Genomic DNA, 20,558 nt, shown 5'->3' with positions numbered 1-20,558 from the left:
TACAGTTTTTTGCTGCACAACTGTAGCTGCTCAGTAGTGTAAAAACTGACAAAGGCATCAACAGATTGGAACTATTGAGGCAAATGTTACAGTTCATTCAATAAATGTATAGAGCAAAGAGGGTCAAATGGCAAATAATTTTAATTTTCCACTATTTGTAGGAAGTTCTGCGCATTTAAATGGGTACAGAAATTGAAAATCTGTTAACTTAGATTTAAGCTCAAATATGTCCGTCCAAAAGAAATTGGACGTTTATTTAACATCAGTTTTGTCTGAGAAACAACTCTCCTTCAAGTATCTCTACTGACAGTTCCAGTTTCACTGAAAACCATGGACATTGTACCAATTGAAAAGAATATAGGTTGACATAAAATCAAATAAAGCTGTTGACCTGCATTCCATTGTCATAAAATTCTCTTTTTCAACAATTTTACAATGATGTTATTTTGCAACAAAGAATCCAAAACTGACTTATGTAATTTCTGTTGGTATGTATGAGTTGTGTTTTCAGTAAAATTAATTGACAATAGTGTTGATCACCTATGTGATAATTATATAATCTCACAGCAAGCCACACACAAAATTAACACAAGACAATAAATAATTGATAGAATTTTATCACAAATAGCTGTGCAGTGTCACAGTCTGAATCAAATAACTGAGAATTAATGCATAAGGAAGAGTTTGACAATGTTTTACTGCTACAATGCCCTAATGCTCTTGCAAATGCTGCAGTAACTGATGACATACTGGAAAACTTAGGTATGTCAAGCAAACCAGTTGACACATGGAAGATTCTTGGCACGCACTGATAGTCTTGACCCTGTTGTTCATCCAGTCATCAGATCGGGCTTTGTCAAATAGCCTTTTGCAGGCCTCCACCAAATACATCTTATGAATTAGAAGACCCAGATGCTGAGTCTTTGACACTTACACACTACCGATGACAAACATCCAGAGAATTGTGTGTTGATTTTGTTCTGCTTACCAAAGCTCCATTACTGGAGCTCAACTGCCCCTCAGACTTCAGCATCAGTACAAAAATCTACAGTTCATCATACAGACCCAAAACACAGATAGGCAATAGGTAAGATCCTGTCAATTGGCTCAGAAAAGTTTTGCAAGGTTCCTTATATCTGCCTAAGGAATCTGCCATTCCTTGGACAAAAGCACTTATAAAATTGTAAATGATAGGTTAGCAGCCCTGTGTTTATTACCAAACAACCAACATCCAAACTGAGTTTGATGATTACCTGTCCTACACATTGAGAACTTGTCAATAACCATTCATAGGAGGCCCATTTGACCTTTCTGAATTCAGTCCCTTGCCACTTACCCTACACAATGTAATACAGAATTTCAAGATTATGGGTTAGTCAAACCTATTGATTTGTAACATGTATTGATGACTTCAGCATGTAGTGCAATGAAGCAAAGCACTTTAACCACCTGCAAAGTATATTTACACAATTACGAGAACATGGATCGGTGATCAATCCCTGTAACTAAATCTTTGGAGCAACAGAGGTGCATTTACGCATATATGTTAAATTTATCACAATAAGACAACACAGAAGTGACCTTTGCACTACTGAAATACCAGCATACAAACTGTGGTAATATTTAGGCTTAAAAATTTTGATCACACATTCATTAAATCATGCTCTCTTAGTACAAGTGTGTGCGTGTGTGTGCGTGTGCGCATGTGCACGTACCCACTAAGAAGGACATTAAAGTGGATGACAGAAAGAGATTGCCTTAATGAAAAGGATCTGTTGTGGAAATGACACTTATCTCACTCCACACTGCTGACACCTACAGAGCTTATGGCAAATGATCTATTTACTTTGACTGGAACAGCTTCCCAGCAATGTGCAATTTGTCACTGGCAGCCCTTTGCATTCTTTACTTGGAAATTGTCACCCCTACACAGAAACTTTGTTGACACACAACAGCACTGTAAGTTGCTAACACTTCTATCAAAAGTTTCGATATGTAATGCACTTTTCACACTTTTCATTGCCCACAAGCGGTAACATCTGGTATATACCAGAAGCTATAGAGAGGGTCACCGTGTCAAGTATACCTCGACTTCTTCAATCTGTTTCTCATGGACATAAAACCAACTGATAGTGATAAAAATGTGCTGGCAACAATGGTGCCACACCACTTCGTTGATTAATTAGAGGGGACCAAATGGTTAGGTCATCTGCCCCATCAGATTAGGGAAGGAAGTCAGCCGGCCCTTTCTAAGGAACCATCCCAGCACTCGCCTCATGTGATTTAGCGAAATCAAGAAAACTTAAATCAGGATGGCCGGATGCGGGTTTGAACCGTCGTGCTTCCGAATGCGAGTCCAGTGTGCTATAACCACTGCACCACCTCGCTCAGTGCCACACCAATGATACAGCTGAAAAAGTATATGTTGAAGCTGTTTGTAATACTCATTACGTAAATGAAGAACTAAAAGAATATCTCGCTAATCCCTTGCCTGCACAGATGTCCCACATAAAAATTCAGAACTGTAAAGGACAGTTTCAACATGTTGTACATCACAAGGTAAGTCACATAAAGCTATTGGTCAACAACAATATCCATTCGAAAAAGTGTATCTTCATCTCTAATAATAAAAATTTATGAATAACTTTTGAATAATTCATTGTGTTTGACATTTCAAATCTTTAACCTCAATGGTCACAATTACTTGAAACTGAGTATCTGAAGATGGTTGGTTGCTTGTGGTTAAGGGACTTAAAAGGAAGATCATTAGTCTCTCAGTCCAGGGATAGTTTATCCGGAGTTTACAATGCCACCAGGAACGTGTTCTGATGATGAAAGTACATAGCAGCAGTAAAATCGAGGCATTTAAGGCAATCCAGATGTCGGAGCTGAGAAACAATTTATGCAGAAGTAACTGGGTCAAGCCAAATACGTACGTCAGAGCAGATGAGGGGTTTCCCATGGCTCATTCATGGAGAGAAAAACCAGACTGACATCAGACTCTCAACAATGCCTTGTGTGCAAAGACAACTTCAGAGCAAAATAAACCTTCTAGTTGGGAGATTCAGGACAATCAAAGTTAAAAGTCTAAAAACATAATGGCCATCAGTTGGACCATCAGCAATAAAAACAAGATGAGAGAAATAGGTGATCTTGGGGCTCCGCATAGAATCGGAGCCATCCTCCTGACCCATTATAGTCAAGGCATTAAAGAGCACCCACTAAGCAATCCCTACCATGGAAAATATGGTGTGGCAGCAAAAGAGGCAAATGCTTCTAAAAGCTATTAAAATTTAAAACAGAGTAAAAGAGATACAAAACTGGTATGAAAGAGGCAACTGGAAGAGCATATAGGGCTGGGGATCCCCAAACCCAGAATGAAGTAGATGTCCCAAACCTAATCACCCCACCATGAATGTACTTTAAAAGCCTTGTAACTGAGAATAAAAACCAATTTCACGGAGAAAGTGGAGAACCACGTCAACTGTTCAAGAATCATCAATCAACGCCAGAGGCAATGATTTGGAAGAAAATGCTTAACATGGAGGACCGGAAGAGGGGATGTACCACCAGGATCTGAGCTTCTGTCTGTAAGGCTCTGTAACCGCAATGTGGAAGCGACTCAGTATACAAAATGAATTAAACTAGGATAAGTCTGGTATCACTGATGCAGAGATGACATGGACAGGTGATTGCTTCTGGGTCAAACGGAAGGAGGAGGAGGAGGAGGAGGAGTGCCATGCAGCAGTAATCTCCTCCATAGTTCAGATTTTCTTCGAGGGGCAGGAGCTTACCATACTTTGTCCCATTTGGGAGTGAGGAGAGGCAGTATTTGCACCACCAAATCCACACCCTGGGATTGTCAAAGCGAATGTGGGATAAGTAATTGCTCCTCTAGCCAAACAGTTGGCCAGTTCATTTCCTGGGATACCCACAAGCCCTGGGACCTAGAGAAAACTGTGCAAGCTGTATGACTGAGGTCAGAGAGGAGGTCACGAATAGCATATATCACAGGATGAGAAGAGTAACAGCGATCAGAGGGCTGGGAGACTGCTCATTGACTCACTGCAAATTAAAACAGTCAAGGCAAGCTTTAATAAAATGTACGGCTATGTTAATGGCCATTAGCTACATGTTGCTGGCAACAATGTTGTTCCTGACTAGTGTGTGACATGAAAGCATGCCCCGTCATATCCATGGTTCCAGAGCCATCAGTATAATTGATGGTAGTACCCTGATACTCTTCAAGAAATAACAGGACCAGATGCCAGAAGGTCATAAGGGGTGACATACTTCAGGACTGGAATTGATCGGTCCTAATTTGTGGTCTGGGTGCTAACCAATGGGGGATGTGTGGGGAAACACCAGGGAGTACATTCTATGGAGGTTAAAAAAAATTATGTGGTAAATTGGATGACAAAAAAAATCATCAGATAGTGATTAAGTAAATGAGCAACAGTTAGTAACATCAGAGCAAAAAAGGAAATATTCTTGCTTATGTAATGAGGCTCCCTACAGACAAAGTTGAAATGTGCCAGAGACTCGTCAATTGCAATGACAGAGGGACCAGTCGAGAAGGAGCCAATGGCCAGTCAACTGCAACGATGATGGGCTGGGTCTACAATTTCAAAGCTGAAGGTGGTTCTGAGCCATAAACCTGGCAACTATAGTCCAGCTGGGATGATACCAGGGCCTGGTAAATACGGAGTAGCATGATCTCCACTTTAAGAGCTGTGGGCAAAGAAGCAGGCTGTTAAGCTTCCACATGCAAGTAGCCTTTAGTTGACAGATATGGAGCAGCCAAGTCAGCATTCATAAAAGATATAGGGGGAAAAAAAGAAAAAAGTATGAAACAACATCCAAGCACTAACTACCCAAGCAGAGCTCTGGGTTAGGACAGACTGCGATATAATGACAAATACACAACGCTCATTTCTGCATGAGAAAATAGTAACCATACTAAACAGACCAAGCAGCAACCCTACAGATGACATCTTGGAGGCGGCATTCAGCCAAGACTACAGACTGGGAACTGTACCAGTTGCAAAAGCCATTATACAGGGTGTTACAAAAAGGTACGGCCAAACTTTCAGGAAACATTCCTCACACACAAAAGAAAGAAAATATGTTATGTGGACATGTGTCCAGAAATGCTTACTTTCCATGTTAGAGCTCATTTTATTACTTTTCTTCAAATCACATCAATCATGGAATGGAAACACACAGCAACAGAACATACCAGCGTGACTTCAAACACTTTATTACAGGAAATGTTCAAAATGTCCTCCATTAGCGAGGATACATGCATCCACCCTCCGTCGATGGAATCCCTGATGCGCTGATGCACCCCTGGAGAATGGCGTATTGTATCACAGCCGTCCACAATACGAGCACGAAGAGTCTCTACATTTGGTACCGGGGTTGTGCAGACAAGAGCTTTCAAATGCCCCCATAAATGAAAATAAAGAGGGTTGAGGTCAGGAGAGCGTGGAGGCCATGGAATTGGTCCATCTCTACCAATCCATCCGTCATCGACTCTATTGTTGAGAAGCATACGAACACTTCGACTGAAATGTGCAGGAGCTCCATCGTGCATGAACCACATGTTGTGTCATACTTATAAAGGCACATGTTCTAGCAGCACAGGTAGAGTATCCCGTATGAAATCATGGCGGTGAATCGAGGAAGTACAGTACATACTGACGAAACTAAAATGAGCTCTAACATGGAAATTAAGCGTTTCCAGACACATGTCCACATAACATCTTTTCTTTATCTGTGTGTGTTGAATGTTTCCTGAAAGTTTGGCCGTACCTTTTAGTAACACCCTGTATACACTGCTGGGTTGAGCAGAGGCCCGTTAGAGGTAACGAGCCCATTGACAGTGTTGAAGATTGTGACACTCAGAACGTAGCCCAGAGGTACACCATTCTCTTGGACATGTGGAGAGCTGACTGAAGTACCAGCTCTAAACAGGAACAACTGGTGGTATCAAAACTGACGAATACAAACTTGTAGAGAGTATCAATTCTCCGATTTCATTGCGTAATTACATGAGTAATTGGTTATTTGAGAATTTTCCGACATTTACAGAACTATATTTTTGTAAGTCATCACCCGAGTGTTTTGGGTATGTAATTTATTCTGCAGGAAATCAGTGTTTGTGGTTCACAGTTCCTTCCAAAGAAAACATCACCCCTGAATTTTATTGTATATAAATGCAAATAAACATGCATTTTTTTAGAATTTTCGGAAGCTACCACTGTCCTCTGCATAATATATTAGTAATCTGTAGTAAATTGGCATTTGTGATTTAGCTGCTGCAACAGATATTCTAACTAACATATTGTGCTACATCTGGTTTTCTCTTAAAGAGTAATCATATATATTATCCACATTCATCGTAAATTAACTGTATTTTCAAGTTTGCCAACAACTATAATTAACCTCTCAAAATGATTTAGGAAACCAGTAACTTTTACCATAGGTTTTTGTTTTGACTTAATCGAGATCTAGTTTTGTGTATTTGCTTCAATTCTTGTAGGGAATTAGCAAACTTTTACCTCAAAAGATTAAAAGATAATCGGTGGTCTTCATTTAAAGTTAGTTCTTCATTTCCCAGTGTGCACCAGACAAACCAAAATGCAGCCCTACTGTTACTGCTGTTCTCGAACACAGGATGATTTGGTTGACACCTGTAAGCAGCTGAAAATCACTACTGACTACTGTCAAACTACTGGCAGCTGCTGCAAATCTGTGTTGGAAGAGTTCCTGTGAACCTGTGATACCAGTACCAGAGGTATCTGAAGCATCCTCTCCTGTGGAGACTGTCTCCTCTGCAGAAAGTACAGTATCTGTCATTAGTCATCCATTTGACTGTGAGTGGCTAGTCAATGGTAGATCTAGACATTCTATACAGGGTGGTGGGGACCAGGCAGGACTCAGGGTGTTGTAGCAATCCCCCTAACCTACAAATTAGAGGTGCTGTCTTCCACCAAAGCTAAAACTGAGTCAGTGGGACACACTACACTTGGTTTGGGGAAACCTGTTTTGTCTGGTGTCAAGAAGAGGCAAATGCAAAAGGGTAGGGGTCTATTTATAATTGGCAGTTCAAACATATGGCAAACGATGGAACTCCTTAGCGAAATCACAGTAAGGGACAGGAAAAAGGACAAATTGCACTCAGTGTGTATGCCTGGGGGCCTCATTCAGCAAGCTGAAGGGGGTATTCCAGCAGCCATTAAGGGAATGTGGTGCAACCAATTGCAGGTTGTGGTGCACGTTGGAATAAATGATTTCTGTCATCTGCACTTTGAAGTCATACTTGGGCCACTCAAGTGACTGGCAGAGAAGGTTGAGAAGCTAAGTCTTGGTTTGGAGTAGGCCTATCAATGAAACTCAAAATTTGCAGCATTGCCCCCACAACTGATTGTGGCCCTTTCATTCTAAGCCTTGTGGAAGGACTGAACCAGAGACTTCGAAGGTTCTGTGACGATCTATGCTGTGACTTCCTGGACTTGTGCTATAGGGTTGAGAACTGCAGAGTCCCCCTAAATGGGTCAGGCATGCACTACATGGCAGAGACTGCTACTCAGGTAGCTGTGTACGGGGCACAAACAATGGATTTTTAGATTGTGAGACTCACCATACATTCCAGGTAACGATAGCTATAGGAAACCCAGAAGCATCAGTGTATGATCAAAACAAATGCCTCCCACAGGTAAGAGTATTGAAATACTAATGATTAACTGCCAAAGCATTCGCAACAGAGTGCCCGAGTTCAAAAGTGCTCCTGAAAAGCAGTGACACTTGGATAACAGCAGGTACAGAATACTGGTTGAAACCTGAAGCTGATAGCAGTGAGATTTTTTGGGAAAATTTGAGTATATTGAGAGGATAGGCAAATGGACAATGGAGATGGTGTATTTGTTGCAGTAGACACGAGACTCTAATCACCTACATACAAATTGAAGCTGCATGCGACATTGTTCGGGCAAGTGGGCATAAAATGATAACAGGATCCTTCTATCACCCACCAGACTGATCTGATGTAACTGGAAATTATCTGATATACCTGGAAATTAGAGAAACCCTCAGTTCACTTGTACTAAGTTCCCTAACATAACGTAATCTACGCTGGAGACGAGTCATCCAAAAAATAATTGGGAAAATTACAGTATTGTTAGTGTTGGGTGTGATAAGACATCCTGTGAAACATCACTAAATGCCTTCTCTGAAAACTGCCAACAACAGATAGATAGGAACCTCACTCACGATGAGATCTAATGGCAACAAATAATCCTGACCTCTTTGAGGATGTCCACATCAAAACTGGTATCAGTGACCATGAACTGGTTGTCAAACAATGATTACCAAACTACAAAGGACAGCTAAAACGAGCAGAAAGATATACATGTCCAGTAAACTAGATAAAGTCAAATGTCAAATCTCAATGAGGAACTTAAAACTTTTAGCACAGGGCAGAAGCATGTAGAACAACCAGGGCTTAAGCTTGAGAGAATAGCTGACCATGCACTGGTTAGATATGTACCCAGTTGAACAGTTTATAATGGGAGGTACCCTCCATGGTACACAGTCACTGTAAAGAAACTTCTAAAGACACAGAGATTACTGCATTAACAGCTGTAAAACAAAGCACAGGGCTGTAGACAGAGATGTTGAATGACATGCATTTCAATGTCAGCAGAGCAATGAGTTATGCCTTCAATGACTACCTTAGCAGAATATTGTCAAATGATATTTCGCAACCCCAAAGAAATTCCGGTCATGTGTAAAGGCTGTTTGGCACCAAAATTAGTGTCCAGTCCCTAGTGAACGAGACAGGAACTTAAACTGAGGGTAGCAAAGTAAAAGCTGTAATGCTAAACTCAATTTTCAAACATTCCTTTTAGAAAAGAAAATGCAGGAGAACTGCCCCAATTTAATCATACCACTGAAAAGATGAATAAAGTAAGTATTACTGTCTGCGTTGTCGAGAAACAGCTGAAATCATTAAAATTGAACAAAGCACCAGGGCCCATTGGAATCCCTATAAGATTTTATACAGAATTTGCATCTTAGCTGGCCCCACTTCTAACTATAACCTATGGTAGATCCATGTACAAAACACCGTACCCAGTTCCTGGAAAAAAAGCATAGGCCACACTCGTCTACAAGGGGGATAGTAGAAGTGATCCACAAAACTACCATCCAATATACTTGACATCGATTTGTAACAGATTATCAGAACATATTCTGAACTCAAATGTAATTAGATACCTTGAACAGAATGACCTACTCAATGCCAACCAGCAGGGATTCCGAAAACACGGATCACATAAAACCCAACCAGCACATTTCTCATATGACATACTGAAAGCTTTGGATCACAGCAGTCAGATAGATGCACTATTATTTGATTTCTGAAAGCACTTGACTCAGTACCATACTTATACTTGTTGTCAAAAGTACAATCTTATGGGGTATCAAGTGAGACTGGATTGAGGACTTTTTGGTATGGAGGACACAGCAGGTTTTCTTGGATGGAGTGTCACCATCAGACATAGAAGTAATTTCAGGTGTGTCCCAGGTAAGTGTGTTCGGACCATTGCTGTTCATGTTGTATATCAATGACCTTTCAGACAACATTAACAGTAATCTCAGACTTTTTTCTGATGATGCTGTTATCTATATGAAGTACTGTATGAAATAAGCTGTGTAAATATTCAGTCATATCTTGATATGATTTCAAGCTGTTGTAAAAGATTCGCAACCTGCTTTAACTGTTCAGAAATGTAAAATAGTAAACCTCAGAAAACGAAAACTGTTGTATGCTATTACTACAATAGCAATGAGTCACTATCTGAATCAGCAAACTCATACAAATACCTAGGTGTAACACTTTGTAGGGATATGAAATGATCACTTAGGCTCAGTTGTGGGTAAAGCACGTGGTAAACTTCGGTTTACTGGTAGAATACTGGAGAAGTGTAATCAGTCTACAAAGGAGATTGCTTGCAAATCACTCGTGCGAATGTTTCTAGAATATAACTAAAATGTGTGGGACACGTACCAAACAGGACTAACAGGGATATTGAACATATACAGAGAAGGGCAGCACAATTGGTCACAGGTTCGTTAGATCCATGAGAAAGTGTCACAAAGATACTGAAGGAACTGAACTGGTAACCTTTTAAGACAAACTTAAATGATCATGTGAAGTCTGTTAAAGTTTCAAGAATTGGTTTTAAATTACAACTCTAGTAATATACTACAACCTTCTACATATCACTCACTCACATATGGATCATGAGGATAAGATTAGAATGATTACTACCCCCCCCTGCCCCCCACCCCACACACACACACACACACACACACACACACACACACACACACACACCACTCTTCCCAAGCTCCATATGTGAACGGAATGGGAAGAAACTCTAATAACTGGTACAATGGGATGTATCCTATGCTATGCACCTCACAATGGTTTGCAGAACATGGATGCAGATGCGGAAGACACCAGCCATGGAGGGTACGTAAAATGTAACGAGACCAAGAGATGTTTTATGCCTTTAGGTAAAAAAAAGGGGCAAAAATGAGGTGCTGACATTTAGAAAAATGCCTACTGGATTGCCACTTCGAACTTAATCAGATGGTCAGTTGTGTATTATTCCTTGGAAATCACATTAATAGAGACAAAAGGCTGCAAGATTCGAGAATCCAGTATAATTTGCCAGCAACCATCCTCGTTTCTGCATCAGAATAGTAACCAGGTAAGATGAGGATTCAATCGCTGTTGCGGAGTGGGTCAACGTATCCAGTTGCAAAGCATGTTGGTGAGGTTCATCAGTCAGCACACATCAAAAGACGATGTTTTGACTGGTTTAAGGATTGTGTCAATGACACTATCTCACCATTACAAAGGGAAAACACCTTCGAGGCAAATACAGTTGAATATTCTGAGCAGATGACTTCTGAATAACACTTAGATATTGCATTATCTGATTATGGATTGGGGCTGTACCTTACAACAAGGCAAGATGCTAAAGCAGTTCCCTGTCAGTGAAAGGTTCATTCTATCACCCTTTGCAGGAGGAGTGGGGGTGCAACATAGACGTATGCCTTCAACTTCTTCTTTTCGCATTAGAATGGTAGCCAGGTAAGATGCGGACATCATTGCTGTTGCAAAGTGAGTCACAAGCTATTCAGCACGAACCAATGCATCAGTACAAGACCCAGCACAGTTGTTCTTTGGTGGCCCTCACTTGTGAGGAAGAAGCAAGAGTTACCAAGACAATGGAGTGCTCCCACCATTCCTTAATACAGCGTTTAATTAGATAGTGATCCACACTGGAAAGTGTGGAAAGCAGCCTATGAAAGATGTTACTTGAGACATTCCAGGGCTTTAAGACTATTCTTAATAGCTGTTATGTCTTTGGTCCACAATGGGACTGGCCAGTGGTGAAGTGTGCCTGTAAAGAGGAACAGCAGTTTCAGTGATGAGGATGACTGCGTCAGAGATGTCTTCCACAACCCTGTCAATGCAATTTGACAGAGGGGGTGGAGGTGACAGAGGTATACCACTGCCAGTTGGCTTTCTGAAGAGCCCACTGTGTTAACTGGACTGTCGAGCGGTGATAAAGTGACAGGATCACTGGGAAGTGGTCACCATTGTGAAGTTCATTACAGATCAGCTAATGTAGTGAAGCCACAACACTGGGGGAAGAGATCATAAGGTCAGCAGGTGAGAAGATAGCGGGAATGGCACTGAATTGGATTAGAGTACCATCAATGAGCAGGTCCAGATCAAGACTGGAAGGAAGCTGGTCAACCAGAAGGCACCTATCAGATGAAGTATTTTTCCCCTACAAGAGATGTTGCACAGTAAAATCCCTAAGAAGGTGAGAAGGGGGAGGAGGAGGGTAGGGAGCTGTCGGATTAAGATGGTCACCTCATGGGAAGTAAGTTCCCTGCCTGGAGGTAAAGAAATGTTAGAAATGGTGATCAGTGGGGCAGTCCACACTGCACATGCTACTGCTTCCCATTCCGAATGAAGAGGAATCCATTCACTGATGAAATCTGTGCAAACCAAAGTACAGACCTCTCCAGTTACCCCCCCTGAGGCCAGTACGATTCCAATGGAATGTACAGTATCCTTTAAGTATTGGAAAATGGTCACAGCGAAGTGAGTTTCTTGAAGGGAATACAGACTTGAATAAGAGGAAATTAGTTGAGGCTATTCCACTGTATCATCTCATGGAGGGTGTCCTGGTGAGGCGTGAGGACCAGTCATGTCCCAGGACCACTGGCATGGGTGCGGGTGGGATAACATCAATTAACAATGGCTTGGAATCCGACGGCATGGGGGGTATCTAGTGCTTCCAGGGTCACCAGAGTAGTCTTCTCCTCTTTCACTTCTTTTAGTGCCCAAGATTCTTGGAAGGGCTTATCTATAGGCAGACGTAAATTTTGTAAAAGCAACAATATGAATAACAAAAAATTGGTAGATTTTAACAAAATAACATGAACTTTAAGAATTTTACAAAATAAATTTTCGTTGTATCACCTTTTTGTATTGAAAATGTTATAAATCTGAGGACAAATATTGTAAATATTCAGAACTGAAGTTGCGTTTTGCCTTTTTTTTCCACAAGGCTGAGGTTCATGTATAATGTTAAAATGAAAGTTCATTTCCTTCTGTGAGTTTCTAGGAAGACTGGTTCCTTCTGTGAGTTTCTAGGAAGACTGGTTCCTTCTGTGAGTTTCTAGGAAGACTGGTTCCTTCTGTGAGTTTCTAGGAAGACTGGTTCCTTCTGTGAGTTTCTAGGAAGACTGGTCCCGAAGGGGTTCCCTACCACCAGCTGATGCTGGAAGAGGAAGCTGCTTCTCCAGCTGAGTGGGGGAACTGCTTCCCAAAGACGGTGTTGCAGGAACCGTGAATGAGGAGAGCAGTGGTAGGTGCCATCCAAAATATTACAAAAAACCATGAATCACTAAAATTGCAAAATAGCAAATTTGGCAATAGATGGCAAAGAAACACCAAATGTTGCAAGAATTGCACTACATATGGAACAAAAGGTAACACCGAATCTTTAAAAAAACAGCTGCAAGCTTGGCAGAAAAAGATGCCACAATCGTAAAAAAAAATCATTACACTAATATTGATTAAAACATGTAAAAGGAAACAAATAACATCAAAATCGGCAAAAAACAGTAACAGTGAAGTTCACAATAAACTAATTTGACAACAAAATAGAACTGAATTTAGCAAAAATAGTACCAAAATTGGCAATAAATAACACCAAAACTAGCAAAGTAACACTGAAATTGGAAAAAAAAAATGCACAGACTTTAGCCAAAACTAACACCAATTTTAACCATAAAATAAACTACTTTTTCTCATATCTACTTATCTGCTGTGGGCTAACGGATGAAGGGTGGGTAGTGCTGGGACCCACAGGCCACAGCTCCTTCAGCCATGGCTGGTGTCAGGCCTTTGATATGTGGGTTTCCAGGAAGATGGGTCCCAGAAGGGAGCCCTGATATTAATTGATGCTGGAAGAGGAAGCCGCTTCTCCAGTTGGGTGGGGGAAGTGTTTACCAAAGATGGAGTCACAGGAACCATGAGTGTGGAGAGCAGTGGTAGATATTGTTTGGAAATAACTGAAGTATGGGGGATGGGTGTGACAGCAATGACTTGGGTAACTCACATCAACATGATGGAGGTGTTTATATTTTTTGTTGCCTCAGTACATGGCAAATAAAGAAGGCAGTCAAATGATTTATATTCTTGTATTTCTTGATTTTTTTCAAATACTGTTGAAACCAGAGAAAGTGGTGAATGCTGTTCAGTACAACTGATACACAAAAGGTGATTGTTCATAAGGATGACCTTCATGGAGTCGATCGTCCACAGAGTCTGCTGTGCAGTGGGGTGACATTACCACAATTCACACATTGGAGACATGACCAAAGTGTACACATCAGAGATCAGATTTCGTATCACATTTCTATACCATAACTTCAACTTTTTCTGGGAGAAAATTTCCTTCAATGGAAAAGATGAAAGTACCTGTTCAGTTATTGTTGGGGCCTTCTTGCATAAGCCTTGTCATTCAAGATCAGCTCATATCGTCTTTTCTGTCTGGAGTTTAACATCTCTGTCAAAGATAACTCTTTACACTACATTCAAAGTTTTACTTGACGGAATAGTCACTGGTATGTAGCCCAGTCATTCAAATGCCTGAAGAGTTTGCGAATGTGCAGCACATGAGGTTTTAATCAATAGTGAAACAGAAAATTTTTCCCAATGAGTCAACTTCTCCATATTTGTCTTCTGTGTGTTCCTCAAAAAATAACTGTTTTGTCACCACAAATATAGCTCCATCTGTTCTAGTACAAACCATGAACTGAGAAAATTGCTTCAGTCCCAGTACAGCTTGTCCCTCTTCCCATGCACTGAACAGGGCAGGGAAATTAGTAGGACTGTAACTGTCCATGCTGAATAACTAGATGGCCGAGTCAGAACAGCCATTGTGTTGGTTCAATTTGATACAGTTTCAGGTGCTATAGCAGTTGCCCTGATGCCATCTACCCCGATCCAAGGCTCTCCTCCACAGGTGCCACCGAGCCACAGCAAAGCTCATTGGGCACGACAGCCACTGCCACGAGTCCTAATGCCTCAGGAAGATGGGCATTATTGCTGGGCATGCATCAGGAGCTAGCAGCTCAGACAGCAGAAGGGTGAGGACTGCATTGTTGGAAAGCTCTACCACAAGGGCACATAACCTGACCACTGAATATAGTGTACTGTAGATTAATACTGGATGGATTACATATACACCTATTGTCAAATTGTTACTAATTTGGACATCCTGAAGGTAGAACATAGGGAATAATATCTGTAAACACAATAAATGCAATGGATTGTGATAACTTCCAGAATTGACCAGCTCCATCTATCTAATCAACTCTGTATAAAATGAAGTAAAGAAACCTATTAACCATCTAACATAGGTGCTTCTCACAGAAGCCTTTCCAAGCAAGTATTCCACATGAAGACTTAATTCTGCATTCTCAGACTGGTTTAAGAAGGCCAGTGTTACCATGGCCAGAACAAAGCACTGCCATTAAGGAACTCAAATACAATATCAGCACACCATCTAGCACTAAATATTTCCATAAAAAAATTGTGCCCCAACTGCAACTTTTGTCAAAAAACATTTAAAAGTTTTGTGAATGGATAAGGAGAAAACTTAGTTTACTCAATTTATTATCGGCATAAGCACTCTTGTATACCTACATTCAATTTTCTTCTTAGCTCCTAGATTTTAATTTTCGCAAATATTTTGTGCACCAACACTTGAGGTAAAGCAAATATGCTTCAAATGTTAAGCACTGCGGTGAAGTTTCAGTGTAAGCTTCCATGGTATATTGTTAATTATATACTTACGTCAATAATGCCATCATGCAGTCTCAGTGAAACTGGGAGCACATACAGGATAACTATCAGACAAAATTTTGGAAGTGGCCCCAACTGATATGTACATGGCATTGCAACTGCAGAGTTTTCCCTACAGATTTCTGGTTCAAGTATGTGTACACAAATCCAACTTTAATACTAGTGTACACTTTTCAGAACATTAAAATACTCAATACCTGTTAAGTACAGATAATTATCTTATCTACAATCATTTTTATATGAAGTTAAATATAGTCATCACTACCTGCTTATTTTTCTTCATGACATTTGTGTGTCATGCATTACATGTGCTTCCGTCTTGGTGACTGAAAATGCGTCAAGTTTTTAAAGCACTTTCAGTACACGAGTATGAAACTGCAAACATAGGGTTAGAGCGAGATAGTGTTACTGAGCAAGATACTGATTGTGGTGTCAGACTTATTTCTAGCATGACCTGAAGTATAGGACAGGTTCAAAGTGACAATTTGGTTACAAGTTCATGAAGCCAATGAATGTGAGTACAAAATAAATGTTGTAGTAACAGACTAATATGAGCATAGCCGAAGATCTATGTTCAATCTTTATACGAGTTTTCAATAAAAACGAGTCACCAGGTAAATTCAAGAAACCTGCATTATACAATACACACAATCTCCAATGAATATTTTTGTGAATATTAGGTAGACAACTAAGCAACTGTTGATGCAAACAGGACACTTTCATGGTGTCACCAATTTCACATATATTAATTTGAGTTACTATAGACAGAGAACCTTAAGCCATACAAATTGTTGAGAACTTTCTCCTGTTAAAACAATATTCTTTAAAAGTGATTCAGGTGGCTTGGCAACAGATTCCGCAAGTCTATGAACTGTAGGTAATGCAAAGTTCAGAACAAACTCTGCCCAAGTTCATATATCTTTCCAACATTTGCATGACAAATTCTAGCATATTAACACCATACAATAACAAATTGTTAACAATAACTGACCGCACTGCATATGGTCATACTGTGTGTGTGTGTGTGTGTGTGTGTGTGTGTGTGTGTTACAGAGAACTGACAGACGCTAAGATATACGCAAACCATCCCATGAAAGTCTACTTACTAAGTTTCAAGAACCAGTGGCAAGCTATGTATGGCCCACGTAGGAATTATGGAGATGTTTATGCAATATCCTGGGCTATAAACATGCACCTCACAATTGTTTGCAAAGTAGGGGCTATAGATATCTTATGTATACACTGACCTAATGTTCTATTCTCCCTACCATGATTTAAACCTTCCTGTTTTACCACCACATTTTATTACCATGCCTAAATGAATACATATTCCAGCTTTGCTAATTTCTTTTGTGTTAGCACGTATCCTTCACGATTATTACCATGACATTTGCTACCAATAAAGATAATGACACACCTTCTCAACTATTATTACTAGTAGTGATTTTGATGAGAAAGAATACTGAGTCTATACTTCAACTGTTCATAATTACCAAACCGCTGATCCCCTAAAACAAAGTTCTGGACCAAGGTATTTAAATAACATAATGGAAGGTCTGCTGGTAAGATCAACGTTACTACTACATGGGTAATCCACAGACAACATGCACATACGTATTTTTAAAGCACAGAGATGTCTACTCAAACCTACCATTTAACCCTATCAACATACAATGAAAAACTGGTTTTGCTTGGGCTTTCATGTGCATGATAGTTTTTCTTAAATGAATGTAATGAAATAGCATGAATTCAAATTAACACACTAAGCACCAATAAGGTCAGGTTGTTAAAATGACCAACAGTTCTTGCTCCAAGAGTTCAAGCAAGAAAAATTTATTTCACACTGTTCCAAAAAACCTCATTTTTAGAATCCTGCACTGTAAATCAAATGGCATTAAATTAACCAAAATTTAGTACATAGCAGACTCAATTAAAAGAAACCTGATCTGGGAAAAAAAATAAATAAATAAATAAAATACGTTCAGCTCATCTGGGCGACGATTTGTGCGAAGAAAGTGGCCAGTGAGCCCAGAATACAGACAATGGCGTGTGATTAGAAATGCAAAATTATTTCAAGGAATAGGCCCTACAGTAGAATCTACCACAAAATTAGTAAAGATGCACCAGATCTGAAACAGGCACCAAGCCAGTGGCAAAAAGTATAAGCCTAAACCTGGAAAATGGAGACGTATCTTATATAATCTCAGTAACTAACACCATTAAGAAGTACTTTAGCAGAATAGCAAACGATCTTATCCAAAGCAACTTTCAGACTCCTAATGTGCATCACATTAAAAATGACACAATGTCTCACTTCAAAAACAAAATGAAACTAACGGGATAATTGCAGAAAACTGGGGGTTTAAGATGAGGGACAAGCTAGATATACAACAATAAAAAAACCAACCCAAAACAAATAGTTAAAAAAATTAAATTACGGCATTCTGCTAAACCAACAAAAACACAAGAACTGGACATTTCCCTTGACCTACAGAGCTCAACCACAGCTACTGATACCAAAAAAACAACACATACAACTCCGTAAAGTGGAAACAACCCCTCCCCCCACAACTCAAAAACCCAAATACCTCATATTCACTACATCAATTACAACGCAACCTACCTACCATAAATATACAACACAAAACATCACAATAATTATACAATATAACCGACGCACGCACACACGTGCACCAACAATGCCACGCCACAAATGTGACACCTAACATATTCAGCAATAAGACCGAACATCTGCAGAAACTGTAATCATCACCCATCTCAGAACATAATGATACACTTGTGAACTTCACTGTCATATCCACAGCTAATGAAATAGCAATAAAAAAATTAGACATTTCCGCAGGACAGCCTTATCAGCCCTAGCAAAAATACCAAAGATACGAACAAAAAATAACCTTAATAACTCACTGAAAACACAAACAACCCTCATCTGCACCAACTACCTAAACTTAAAACCACCTTAGCACAATGACAACCAAAACTTAAAACCACCTTAGCACAATGACAACCAAAACTCAAATGAATGCAATACCACAAGTTAAGCTAAACACAAGCTGTAACAGAGAAACTATAATATAGGAATAGCATGCACATTTCCAGTCTGCAATCAGATACTGAATAATATTCTGGGGGAATGCACCCTTTAGTCGATTTGCATTCAACAAGCTACCAGAATTGTAAGCAACATAAGCAGACAAGATTTGTGCTGCCCTTCTTTTCCTGGCACTAAAAATAAGGACCCTCCATGCCTGTAAATATTTGAAACAATAGTCTTTACAAGCACAGCACAGAACAAGAAATGACAATAACATCTATGTCTCCTATGTGAGAACCTCAACCTACCAGAAAAGTGTTCATAAGGTTGCTTGGTTGTTTCGGGGAAGGAGACCAGAAAGCGAGGTCATCGGTCTCATCGGATTAGTGAAGGACGGGGTAGGAAGTCGGCCGTGCCCTTTGAAAGGAACCATCCCGGCATTTGCCTGGAGCGATTTAGGGAAATCACGGAAAACCTAAATCAGGATGGCCGGATGCGGGACTGAACCGTTGTCGTCCTGAATGCGAGTCCAGTGTCTAACTACTGCGCCACCTCGCTCTGTTCATAAGGTACACAATCACAGCCGTAACATCGAATTATTAAAGGCAGAAAGCTAGCTCAAAAAACAGCTTAATCCATTTCTCACTGGCCAAAGTTTCTACTCTGTAAATGAATTATTTACCAATTAACATGGAATCTTATAAAGTAAAATTACCAAACACATTACAGCAATCATGTGTGGTAAATTGCACAAAGCAGTCACTTGTGAAAAATTCTATTATGGTTGTTATATACATATAATCTATATCCATTCAGTATTTTAATTGACATTGTTACTGTGCTGTCTCACTACCTACTATGGATGGGCGAAGAATATGTCCGACAATTTTACTCTCACATACTTCCCGGAATAAAACAGCTCCCAGCCGCTAGTAAATTAATTAAAACGAAACTATACCATAAGGCCACTTGGAGAGAGTGATTCAGTTTTCGTCGACCCGTTACACATACTATGCGAAATTTTTTTCTGTACTTGAACTTACTTGAGCAGCAGCAAATATCTTCTGTACCGACGCTGAAATTTCTGGTCCAATACCGTCACCAGGAATTAGGGTCACTTTTTTCGGCCCTGAGCTACTGTATCGTCGCAACGGAGCCGCCACCACTCCGTTAACCTGAAAATCAAATTGCTACATAGTACTTGCACACTGACACCGATTCGCCGCTACTTGCTAACGACAGTGTATCTGCGTTTTCATACGTCATAATGAAGATAACTCGTTTTACCAACACAAATCCCTATACCTATTAAGGATGTGAATTAACACGCCACAAGATATGTACCAAAACTGAATTTTACAAGTAAACTCGAATTCTTATGCTATAGAATGAACGAAACAAATTGCAATAACGTTGAAAAACAATGTAGTTCATAAAACTTCACGACCTTACCAAGTGCCTTAGTACTCTGCCAGCCATTTTCCTTGTGGAGGCAGATCTTCACCGAAACCTCGGTGAAAATAGATTGCAACATCTAATAGGTCTCGCAAGACGCCAAGTTCTTTGGAAGAGGCCGCGCGATGTCGTCTGCAAGCAATAGGCGCCAACTTGAAAGTCCGGTGTACACCATTATCAACTGTAAACAAAGCAGGGTGAAGATTCATAGCAATTAAAATTTTCCATTGCTGTGCTTGCATTTGGGTGAACCAAAACTACGTCTCCATCGTTTGTTACTAAGACTAAGGACAAAGGGAAACAAGGGACGCGCAGTAAAGAGATTAATTGAAATTACTGCCAGAAGTACGTCTAGAAGAAGGCATTTCACATACATAATAACTCTCGCATGAAGGTCAGTGTTTGACTAGAGACACCTAATACAATTTTTTGCATGAAGTGATAAGGTAAGCAGATGGACTGCAGCATCGGCGCCATTATGAGACGACATTTTTACTCGTTTTAACAGTCACTGCTTGGAGGAAAAGATTTGCTCCTATTTTCAAGATGCTATTGACAGAAGAGAGGAAAAAAATTTAT

The 20,558-nt window shown here is 40.1% G+C and overlaps 1 protein-coding gene across 1 annotated transcript in view; it reads right to left on the bottom strand.

Annotated features, from left to right (window-relative positions):
- Nucleotides 1-20,127, bottom strand: part of LOC126094965 (probable isocitrate dehydrogenase [NAD] subunit alpha, mitochondrial) — a 59,557-nt gene extending 39,430 nt beyond the window's left edge. The window contains exons 1-2 of the mRNA XM_049909619.1: nt 19,977-20,127; nt 19,568-19,699 (exon numbers count right to left, since the gene is read on the bottom strand). Of these exons, the coding sequence (XP_049765576.1) occupies nt 19,568-19,699; nt 19,977-20,003 (159 nt within the window). The 5' untranslated portion in view covers nt 20,004-20,127. The remainder of the gene's footprint in view (nt 1-19,567; nt 19,700-19,976) is intronic.
- Nucleotides 20,128-20,558: the final 431 nt, after the last annotated feature.

The sequence above is a fragment of the Schistocerca cancellata genome, chromosome 8 (genome assembly GCF_023864275.1).
Source record: "Schistocerca cancellata isolate TAMUIC-IGC-003103 chromosome 8, iqSchCanc2.1, whole genome shotgun sequence".
NCBI classification, from domain to species: Eukaryota; Metazoa; Arthropoda; class Insecta; order Orthoptera; family Acrididae; genus Schistocerca; species Schistocerca cancellata.
This window is presented reverse-complemented; position numbering and strand designations above follow the sequence as displayed.